Here is an 11,678-nt window from a genome sequence, read left to right on the forward strand (position 1 = left end):
GGAGGGAAGGAGGGAGAGAGAGAAGGAAAGGAAAAAGGACAGAAAAATATGAGGAAAAGGAGAGAAAAAAATGAGACAAAGAGACAGAATGCAGGAGGAAAAGGGGTGCAGGTGAGATGAAGAGGAAGACAGAGAAGGAGAGTGAGGAGAAGGAAAAGGACTTGGCCAGGAGAGAGAAGCAGCGAGGGCGCCCTTGTCATTTTCCATATCAGCTCTAGTAGGCTGGTCTAGCGTCATTAGTGGGGACCCGAGGCGGCCAGCACAGGCCCCTCCCGTGGGCTGCTGGAGGAGGAGGGCGGATCCGCGGGCAGGTGCCGCCCTGGGGTGGGGCTGCCCGGCTGAGCCCGCGGGGGATAAGGGGGAGGCTGGGGCCTGCCGAGCACCTGTCAGGGGCAGCTCGGGACTGCAGGTGCCAGGCAGGTGGCTCCGGCCGAGCCCAGCCCCAGCATGAGCTCCTTTGACCTCCCGGCGCCCTCCCCGCCTCGCTGCAGCCCCCAGTTCCCCAGCATCGGTCAGGAGCCCCCCGAGATGAACCTTTACTATGAGAACTTCTTCCACCCACAGGGCGTGCCCAGCCCTCAGCGGCCCCCCTCCTTCGAGGGCGGCGGCGAGTACGGGGCCACCCCCAACCCCTACCTCTGGCTCAACGGGCCCACCATGACCCCGCCGCCCTACCTGCCCGGCCCCAGCGCCAGCCCCTTCCTGCCGCAGGCCTACGGCGGCGTGCAGAGGCAGCTGCTGCCAGGCATGTCCGGGCTGGGGGGCAGCGACCTGGGCTGGCTGCCCATCCCCTCGCAGGAGGAGCTGATGAAGCTGGTGCGGCCCCCCTATTCCTACTCAGCTCTCATTGCCATGGCCATCCACGGGGCACCCGACAAGCGCCTCACCCTCAGCCAGATCTACCAGTACGTGGCCGACAACTTCCCCTTCTACAGCAGGAGCAAGGCCGGCTGGCAGAACTCCATCCGACACAACCTGTCGCTCAACGACTGCTTCAAGAAGGTGCCCCGCGACGAGGACGACCCGGGTGAGAGGGCCTTGGGTGTGTGAGTATGGGGGCAGGGGGAGGCCGGCTGCTGGGGCGCCCAAGGGAGGCTCATTCCACTCCTCCCCAAACCCCCTTTCTAGAAAGTTCTGACAGGGGACTGCTATGAAACAGCTAAGGGGAGCTCAGCAGTGGAGGAGAACGTGGGCCCAGGGGGCCAGATTTGGCTTTCAATCCTGGCTGTGCAGCTTTCTGACCGGTCAGTGACTTCCCACAGCTTAGATCTCTGAGCCTTGGTTTCCTCATCTGCAAAACTGGGATGGTAACAGTGTCTACTTTGCAAGTTTACATTGGAGGTAATAAGATAATTTATGCAAGGTCTTTGGTGCCAACATGTGGTTAATTGACTGCAGTAATTACTGTGATTCATCTGCATGCCAGCACCCAGGACATACAAAGTCTTTGGCGAATGAGGTTGGACCAAACAAAGCCCACGTGCATCCCAGGCCTGCTGGGGAGAGCATCTGACCTTTGTTGAACAACGCCTGCCGCCTGCCCTGCCCCTACATATGCAATCCCCTTTAGCCCCACAACACCCCTGCAGGGCAGCTCTCATTAAATCAATTATATAGATAAGGAAACTAACATACAGAAGTGGAACCACCTGTCTATCTAAGGTGATACAAAATGAAGGGATAGTGATGGAGCCTGAATTTGAATGGAGGTATCTCTAACTCCAGAGATTGCGATCTTTTCCTTTTAATGACGAATTTCTAAGATACAGAGACCTGCAGGGAGTGATGTATTAAAATATTCATGTATATATTCATTTCCCAGAATTAAAGTCCATTTTCTTCCACCATAGGAAGCCAGGATACAGCTCAGAGGAACCCCACCTCTGCCCCCTTTGAGTTAGCAAGAGCCAGGCCTATTTGTCCCCAGAAGAGGGCAAGTGTCCTGCTCAAGGACAGCCTCACCCTCAGGCTGAGAGAGTTCAGATCTTCCCTCGGATGGTACCTCACAGTCACAAAGCCCCATTACACGTCCAGTGTTTGTCCTTTCTCACAGTGAGCTTGAGGAAGAAGGGACAGGTACAACAGGATGCTGTCCAGACTAGGAGCAAAGCCAGGACTCGAGTCCATTCTCCGACTTCATGCCCAGGACTCTCAGGGAGTCCTAAATTTTTTCCTGAGTTTTCTTTAACTTCAGCAATGGAAACACTCCACCACTAGCCCAGCATCCCTGCCCCCCAGTACTTACCTTCTTCAAGGAGACCTCCACTGTAAACTCCTTCATGCCTTGTGCCTCTTTTTCTCTGTGGCCCTGGAGCGCCTCGTCCTGGCGCGGCTGAGTAAAGGTGGGTGTGGTGTGGCCGGCTGGTTAGTTTGTTGGTTTGTGAAATTCCTTCATTTATCAGTCCCTGCCTTTTGTTCTCTTTTTCTGCATTTGTCACCTCTGCTTTTAGTTTACGGCAAAAAGGAGCAAAGCACCTTGCCCATCTCTCTACTTACCTTCTCCCACTTTGTATCAGGCAAAGGGAATTACTGGACCCTGGACCCCAACTGTGAGAAGATGTTTGACAACGGAAATTTCCGCAGGAAGAGGAAGAGAAAATCTGATGTTTCCACTGGCACAGGCTCCTTGGCCTCAGAGAAAACAGAGAACAGTCTCCTGGAGGGCAGCCCCAAGGCCACAGAGCCTCAGGACATCTTGGACAGTGCCTCACCAGGCACCACCAGCTCCCCAGAGAAGCGGTCCTCCCCTCCCCCCTCAGGCACCCCGCGCCTCAACAGCTTCCTCTCCACCATGACAGCCTACGTGAGTGGGTCAAACCCCATGGGCCGCCCTGTGGCCACACCAGGACTGAGCCCTGAGCCCACTGACAGGATGGGGCAGAACTCACTGAGCTTCAACTCCTACACCCCCCTCGCCAACCTCAGCAGCCATGGGAGTGGGGGTGAATGGGCCAACCCCATGCCCACCAACACCCTTGGCTATGGAGGCTCTGTCCTCAACCAGTTCAGCCCTCACTTCTACAACAGCATCAGCACCAACAGTGTCCTGTACCCCAGGGAGGGCACCGAGGTCTAGGTGCAGAATGGCTCCTGAGACAGATGGACAAGCCCGAGAGAAAAGCAATCGATGTCTTCCACTGCCAGCCCTGCTGAGGTCCAAGACACTGAACTGTCCAGATCGAACACAGGAGGCTCAAAGGAATCCATCCTCTTCCTAGAACATTGTTTAAGCCTTCTGTTTATCACACACACAGACTCACCACCTTTGCAATGGAAATTATGGTGCCTAGATAACAGTAATAATTGTGGCCATTTGTTTAGCACTTATTATGTGCTGGGTGCTGTACCAGGCTCTTTAAAGGCATGGTCACACTTACTGTTTACAGTCACCCTGTGAGATTCAAATGAACTTCCCCATTTAACGGATAAAGAAACTGAGGCTCAAGGAAGTAAAGTAACTTTTCCAGGGTCATACAAACTAGTAAATGGCAGAGCTAGGAGTCCAGAATGAACTTCCCCATTTAACGGATAAAGAAACTGAGGCTCAAGGAAGTAAAGTAACTTTTCCGGGGTCATACAAAGTAGTAAATGGCAGAGCTAGGAGTCCAGTTCAGGTCTGTGTGACCCCCAAATACTGGGCCAGAGGAACAGGGATGGAGAAATTGGTTAAGCAACTAAGAAAGGTCAGCACGAAAAGCTTATTATGGCAAATATATCGAAATCTCCCCACTGACTTCTAGCTGCCCATCAAAAGTCAGCACCAGCCCAGGCACATCTAGTCCTTGTCCAAGCCCTTAATCTGCTTGCCCCAATTTACCTGCACACAATCCTTTGCTACCACTCAAGGAGGGCAGCCACCAGCAGGCTTAATTCAGGAAGCCCCACCCTGGAGCCCTGTAGGACAATGTGGCTGGCATGTGCAGTGCGTGCCGTGGGAGATGTCATTTACCTGGCCCCACTGGAGACCTTGAGCAGAGCCAGGGGTCAGTGAAAGGAGTGGTGTGCACCCCTGAGCACCCCCGCTCCACCTCGGCACTGCCCATCTGTAAAGTCTTGTAAAGCCCAGTTTCCTGTGTGTGCGTCATGGACCAGTGAGCTGGAGGTGGCTGAGTCTTCCAAAAGAAACAAGGCTGAGTAAGCACCTCCTTTTTTATAGCCTGGGAGAGGTAGATGTCTGTCTGAGAAAACAGTAGCCTCAAGGAAGGGGCCCTTGGCTCACCCTCATAGGGGGTCTCTGTGTGCAGTTCCTGGGGTTCCTCTTTCTTGTTTTTGGACGGACTTTATATGCCTGTGATGTTTCATTACAGCACACCCTGGGAAGTGTTGTTTGTTTTCGTATTTTCTTTTTAATTAAAAAAAAAAAAAACTTTATGCAGAAGTGTGTGCCCCTTCTCTTGAGTTTTCTTGTCCCTCATCTGCCTGATCAATCCAACACGGAGCTGAGTGCAGCCTGGAGCTGAGGGCATTTGGGACAGGAGGCAGAGAAAGAATGGATATCAAGACTCTTTCCATCCTCTACACTGGTGTGGAGGACAGATAAAGACCCTCACAAAAAGGGAATCCAGCAGGGCTGGGTTAGGTGCGGGAAAGGAACTCATCTGTATTGAACACAGAATATGGACGAGGCATATCCCAGTCTTTACAGCTTACGCAAATCTCATAACTGTGTTATGATCATTTAATCCTCTAATGGCTCTGTGAAGGGGGAGGTGCTAATCCCGTTATACAGAGGAGAAAACTGAGGGTCAGAGTGGTTGAGTGACTTGCCTGAAGTCCACATCCGGTCCATGCCCAGGTCTGTCTGACTCCTGTACCTCATCACACTATGGTATAGCCTCAGACATGGTTGATGCGAGCAACAGTAAACAGTGCTAGTGGCTATGATTTTGCTGAGGGCTGTGGACAGGCACTGGGCCAACTGCTGTGCAGGTGGGACCTCTTTGATCCTATCAGCAGCCCACGAGTGTGTACACTGGTGCTTCACGGGGGTCCCTGGAGCAATGCATGTTGGAGGACTTGTGTATCAAACCTGGAGGTCTTCTAGCTCGCATTCTCCTCCTCAGGTGTGCACAGAGAGAGCTCAAGCCAGGGGGAGCTGACCACTTGCACAGCTACCCACTGAGACTCTGGGAGGCTCTCTTTCCCTGCAGTGACAGAGGGGAGTGGTAAATTACAATAACAACAATACTGATGATGGTAATGATAAAAAAGATAATAACAATAGCATTCGTCGTGTGTTTACTATGTGCCTGGCACTGTTTTAGGACCCAACCTGCTGTACTGCATTTAATCCTAAAAATAATCCAATGCAATCAGTACCATATTTCCACTTTATAGGTGAGAAAACTGAGGCCTGGAGGGATTCTGTAACTCGACCAAGGGCACACAGCCAGGATTCAAGCAGATCCATTGATGCCGTTGCTGACACTCACCTCCACAGCACCTAGTGATGGAGAGCCCAGGACCTAGCACAGGATAGCAATATCATGAAAACCAAGAAGAGAAGAAGTAGAGATCCCTCAGGTCTTTTCCCGAGGAATCTCCTTTGGCAGTGAGACTTCTGGCAGATGTGGTGGTGGCTGCAGGAGGTATAGGGAAGGGACATGATGTCAGATCATAAAAAGACTTAGAAACCCCAGAATAGGCTGACCCCTTGCTGTACAGAAAGGAAGCTTGAGGCTTGGAGAGAAAGGAACCCCAGAGATGTCACCAGGGCAGTGGGGTCAGAGATAGAGTTAAAATGCTGGTCCCTGTAGTCCAGACCAGAGCTTTCTGTCACACTCAATTAACCTGCTACCAAATTTGCCCAAACAGACCCTGAAACCACCCCTTTTCTATTAATAATCTCATGCTTGCTCTTCAACTTCACTCTAGGCAGGTCTGCAACAGGCCAGAGGGCTGGGCAAGGAAAGAGGCATGAAAAGGACCCAAAGAGAGCCCAAGCCAGCCAGGAAGGGGGCCAGCGATTTATAGCCAAGGTCCTCAACCTCAAGTCTCCTTTCTGCTTCAGCCCAGAATTTAATGGCACAGGTAGTGAAAGGAAAGTCTCCAGGGCTCTGACAACACAAAGACCCTGCCAACTCTCTCCTGTGACCGTGTGGGGAGTTCCTGGTAGCAGTGCCAGGAGCTCATGGGAAGAGCGCTGCAGGGAAGTTCATGGGAGGAGCACTCTGCACACAGCTCAAGGGTGGGCCCAGGGCAAGAAGGGGGTCTCCCCGGTCAGCTTCCAAGGCTGCTGCTTCCCTTTTGTTCTCTTCCTCTTAGAAGAAATGAGAGCTGCAGAGAGTGAGGGAAGGAAGTCAAGGAGGGAAGGAGGAAAGGAGGGAAAGAAGGACTGGCTGTCCCCCAGGCATTCCACCCCGTGTGCAGTGCTGCGGATGGAACCTTGCACTTATTAGCCTCCAACTCTCTGACTCTACATCAAAGCCATGGCCCCCAGCGTCAACAAAGGGTCTGAGAAGAGGGCTTCCTGTGTGTTGAAGATACCAGGAAGGCTGCATGGAGGAGGAGAGACTGGAGCTGAAGAATGGTAGACATGAACTAATGCAAACCACTGGTTTACAAGCTCCCCCTCAAACCACCTAACTCCAATGCAGCCGCGAGCCCTAGATTACAGGGGCTAAATTTCCAAGTTACATGGAGGTTGGGGAGAAGTATATCTCAAAGCAGAATATGTATGTATAATATATGTATATGTCATAATCCCCTTTATTTTAATAGATAAAATTGCAAGGGGAAAAGTCAGGAAATACTGTACACAAAATATTAAGTCATTGTCTGGTGGGTGATGGAATACTAGGTGTTGTTTGTTTTTGTTTTGTCATTGTGCTTATCTTTATGTATAGTGAACATATTGTCAGCCCAGGCTGCCCTTGCTAGATGCCACCTCCTCCAGTGATGGAGGCTCAAGAGAGCCGCCATGTTGCTACCTGACCCGCCCACCCCCGCCACAGATGGGTGGTGCTGGGGTAACAGTTGACCAGGCTGAGCTCTTTCTGCTGTGGCTGAGGAACGGGTTCCCTTAGCACAGACATGGCCCACAGGTAGCTACCATGAGGGCCCCATTAAAAGACAGGAGAATCAACATGAGGCCAGCAGCTTATCTAAAACAGGAGAGTCAGAAAGATAAACATTCAGATTTGGTCAAAAGCTAAGGCCAAGCAGGTTTTATGGGAGTTTTAAGGTGGTAGAACCTCTCCTTGGCATTTCTGGCAGGTACAGTACAGAGATCAGGGCACAAGACTGGAAAGGCTGGGGAGGCTAAGGAGAGAGAAGCAGGGCCGCAGGGGAACAGCCCACATTTATGACGCTCTTGCTGTGTATCAGTCACTGGGGACATGCTGAATATGCAGTGATCTCATGCAATCCTCACAACACCCCTGGTGGTGGGTGCTATCGTTGTGTCTATTTGACCTATGAAGAAATGGGGGCACGCAAGGTTTCAGAAACTTGTCAAAATCTTAGACTATGGTTTATATGACCTAAATCTCAGGCTGTCACACTCCCCTGTAAATGGTCACTATGAGGCCTGCTATTGAACAAGCCAGTCAGAGTCTTCTCACTGGAGGAGACATGGGGACATTGCACCCGAATCAGGAGGGTCGTGTGGACCAGCACACCACTGGAGGCCCACGCTTTGTCCTGTGGAAGGCCTAGCTCAGCCCCCTGCCCTACACACAGCCTTTGTCTCCTGCCCCTGCTTCCCTTCAGCCAGAAGGAGAGAGGCCTAAACTGCTTTCTCCACTAACCCTCTGGGGCTGCCATGAAAACACTATGAAATTGTCTTTTGTCTCTGGCCTACTCAACTCAGTGCTTCTTTTGAAGCTGTTGGGCAGAAATATTGCAACACTGCAGGCACCATTTGCTTCCTTCTGTTTCCCTGTGGGTCCCAAAGAACCCCTTGGACATATTATCCTCCCCTGCAGAAGCCATGGGGACCCTGAGCGGAAGACTGAAACTGCAGGCCTATTCTGAAAATAGTACAACTATTTGGGAAACTTTCCCCCCTTTCTTTCAGGCAGATGATGCAACAGCAGCATTTAACATTTATTGAGTGCTTATGGTGAACTAAGTCCTTCTAATAGATTAGTTAATAATCATAACAACCATTGAGGCTGTGGCTGTTATTATTTTAAGTTGATATGGAGGTAAACCACTATTCAGAGAAGTTAAGTAACTTTTCCAAGGTCACACAGCTATTAAGTATCAGAGACAGATCTCAAGTACAGGTATGCCTGGCTCCAGAGCCTGCGCTCTTAATCTAGATGCTAGGAGAGAACTTCTGAACTGAAAATTAGAAGACAGCACCCTACAGGGAGCAGAGCTGCCTTCTACTCCTCATTGTTAAGGGACGCCCCAACCCCTACTGACCTTAACATATGCATTCTGCTTCTGTACAAGTCGCTTGCTAAAATAAATGGGGGAATAAACAGAGTAGCATGGCCAACGCCATTTTAGGCAGCTCTGCCATTTTAGCCTGGAAAGTCCTGGGAATCCAGGGTGGGGAGGGGCTACAGGGCTAACCACAAAATTAGCTTATATCCCACTGGCTTGCTTGCATTGGCTAGATTGTGTCAGGCGCGAAAAATTCCCGCCTAGCTAAAAATAAAAGCTGCGAGAGGTTTCAACTCAGGACTGCGCACTTCGATTGGCCTGCGTAGCCCTGGCTGCCAGAAATAAACTCTTTTCCTTTTCCTATCACCCGGTTCTCGTGGGCAAATTTCTTTTACCCGTCAGACGTTGGCCATAACATTCATCTCCTAATGGCACAGATAACTCCTTTTCCATGAGCTCTGGAACAATTACATGTGGAATAAGTCTTAATAAAAATGTTGCCCCAGCTAGGGCCACCATTATCTCTGCGTTACAGATCAGCACCAGCCTCCAGGCTGGTCCCCCTGCCTCCAGCCTCTCCCTCCCTGTTACAGAGCCTGATTGTCCTAAGGGGCAAAGCAGGTCACACCTCTGCTCTCTTCAGAGTGCTTCAGTGGTCCTGTCTCCTTTAAGTCCACATTAATTTGCATGGCTCACAAGGCCCATGCTCTGGCCCTCATTTCTCTGGTTAGGGCCTCAGGTTTTCCAACAAACCAAACTGGATTCAAATCCCTCTGCCTGTTCAGAGGAATCGTGTAAGTAGGCAGCTATCTCAAGAGATGTTCTTTTTCAGATGTTATTTTCTCCCAAGGATACTGAATTTTTAGTGTAATTTAAAAATATTTTAAACAAGATAGTGAGGAAATAAATACCCAAATGCTAATACCAAAATGTAGAAGGGGAGCTGTAGGAATGAGAGGCTTGAAGAAGCATTCCTAGGATGTACTGAGGACATCAGGTTAGTGATCAGCCTTGTGTGTATCACACAAGGTGTGGGGGTGGTGCTAGTGACTGCAAAAGGGTATGGCAGGGGGCTTCCGGGGTGCTGGTAATTGTCTATTGTTTTATCTAAGTGCTGGTCACACATATGTCCACTTTAGGAAAATGTATTGAGATTACACTTATGATTACTGCGTTTTTATGTATGTACATTAAACTCAGTTATATGCTGCTAAATGTTTAGCAACTGGCTCTCTGGAGAAAAAGCGGGGAGTGGGCTAGATTTGCAGTGTGGTTTAAGTACTCCCTTCACGACTGATTTCAGGCTACCCCCGTGCTGTGAATGAAGGCAGGGTGGGAAGATGTGTGCAGTGACACAACATTATGGATATTTCCACCATATGGATACAATAGATGTAAATAACATCCAGAGCACAGATAATAGTAAAATTTTGTAAAACAATTGGGAAGTGACAAGTTTTGAGTGTCTATTACCTTTGTTTATAACAGAATTTATTTAATTGTAAGCTCATTTAATTTCATTTTTAATAATGGCTGTGTTTTACGTAACCCCTGAAAACGCAACAATCAGCTGCTCTGAGCCAGTTTGAGCAGACCCCAGGATACCATTGGTATAAACACCAATAAGTTCTGCCCCAAACTCCCTTCTTCCTGAAATACTAGTGTTCTCACCCTCCTGCTGTTGCCGTTGTCATCTCTGGGCCTTTCCGGGGGCTGTTCTCTCTGCAAGGGTCTCCTTTCTTCTTTCCCAGTCTCCTCCTTTTCTACCCCTTGCCTCCTATTCTCATCTAAGAAGCTACTTGCTCCAGGAAGCCGTTTTTTGACCAGCAAGAGGCCAACCATATGTGTTCTTATAGCACTAGACCCTTACCCAGGTGTTGCCATTTTCTCTCTACTTGTCTGGCTTTCTGCAGAATGTGAACTCTGAGGTCAAGAACCAGGTCTTAATGGTTTCCTTGGCACCTGGCCCAGTCCCCGGTATAGTGAATGTGCTTGGTGAATGTTGAATGAATGAATGGATGGAATCCCCTACCAGTCATTAATCTTTCTCATCTTTTCATCCCTGGGAGAAATTCCTAAGATATCAGCAGCCCCAACCCTGCAGGCTGGTTCAGCACTTCTCATTCTCCCTGAGGCACTGGGGGACTGAAAACCTCTTTAGATAACCTTGATCACAACTCATCCCCAAATCACTTGCAGCTCTTCCCTGGGATGGTCAAGTGCCTCTTTGTGTACTAATGACTGGGGTTAACTCAGCCTGTGTATTAGTCCGTTTTTGTTGCTCTAACAGAATACCTGGAACTGGGTGATTTATGAAGAAAAACATTTATTGCTTACAGTTTCTGAGGCTGGAAGGTCCAAAGTCCATCTGGTGGTGGCAACAGTGACCCAGAGGTCTCATATTGCAAGATGGTGGAAGCAGAGGGAGAGCAGAGAGACAGAGAGACAGACTCTCCTCTTTTAAAGCTCTCAGAACCACACCCCTGACCACCATTTTTAATCCATTCACTACTGCATGGTCCTACAATCTAAACACCTCTTTAAGGCTCCACCTTTCAATTACCATAATAGGATTTCCCACCCTCTTAACAGTCACAGTAGGGGCTAAGTTTCTAACACATAAAACTCGGAGGACACAATTCAAGCTTCAGTGAGTTTCTGGGGACACAATTCAATCCACTACAGCCTGTGTCTGTTAGAGGGAAGAGGACCCAAGATGAAAACAATAAAAAGCCACCATTTACTACCCTGATCCCAGGCCCTGACTTGTTTAGGTAACTTTATGTTGAAATGGAAAGGAGAAGGGGGATTGCCCTATTTTAATAGCAAAGGCAGAAGGTTTATACTCACCATTACAAACTGCCAGCCCTTGGAAGAAAAAAAAAAAGGATAGAAGAAATAAAAAATAAAGACACATTTTTCGTATCTAGACAGAGCTAGCTTTGAATCCTGATTCTGCCTTTTACCTATGGAGACCTCACTTGGCCAACTGACATTACTTCTCTGGGCCTCCAACCTATTATCTATTAAATGGAGACAAAGAATTTAGTCAACGTCAGGATTTGTATGAGCAGCAAGTGAGATAATATGTGGGAAAGGCCTGGCAAGTGGCTGCCCAGAGAAAACACTTCTTAAATGGTCAGTTCGATGCAAATCAATAAATCATTGATTCATCACTGGGTCAATTTTATAGTCTCTTTTAGGGGAAAAAAATTTTTTAAAGTACCACAAGGAACTAAAGCCCCAAAGCACAACACCTGGGCAGTCTACAGGTTATGCTCCGGTGTGATGAGGTCTCTCCCTCTAGATCCATACAACATGCCTTTCCTAACCCAACCTCCTTG

General features: G+C 49.3%; 1 protein-coding gene across 2 annotated transcripts; it reads left to right on the forward strand.

Moving 5' to 3' along the window:
• Positions 1-447: 447 nt before the first annotated feature.
• Positions 448-3,076, forward strand: FOXI1 (forkhead box I1). Of its 2 annotated transcripts, none has more exons than XM_008590881.1 (2): positions 448-1,027; positions 2,517-3,076. In XM_008590881.1, the coding sequence occupies exons 1-2, from the start codon at positions 448-450 to the stop codon at positions 3,074-3,076; spliced, it is 1,140 nt and encodes a 379-aa protein (XP_008589103.1). The 2 variants fall into 2 exon arrangements, with proteins under 2 accessions (XP_008589103.1, XP_008589104.1); XM_008590882.1 differs by having other exon boundaries at positions 2,799-3,076.
• Positions 3,077-11,678: the final 8,602 nt, after the last annotated feature.

This window comes from Galeopterus variegatus, unplaced genomic scaffold (assembly GCF_000696425.1).
Source record: "Galeopterus variegatus unplaced genomic scaffold, G_variegatus-3.0.2 Scaffold6423, whole genome shotgun sequence".
Taxonomy (NCBI): domain Eukaryota; kingdom Metazoa; phylum Chordata; class Mammalia; order Dermoptera; family Cynocephalidae; genus Galeopterus; species Galeopterus variegatus.

Excerpts from the sequence above, each read along its gene's own strand:
- FOXI1 (XM_008590881.1), top strand. The coding sequence starts at position 448 with ATGAGCTCCTTTGACCTCCCGGCGCCCTCCCCGCCTCGCTGCAGCCCC. Across the intron at positions 1,028-2,516 it reads CCGCGACGAGGACGACCCGG|GCAAAGGGAATTACTGGACC; the intron begins GTGAGAGGGCCT and ends ACTTTGTATCAG.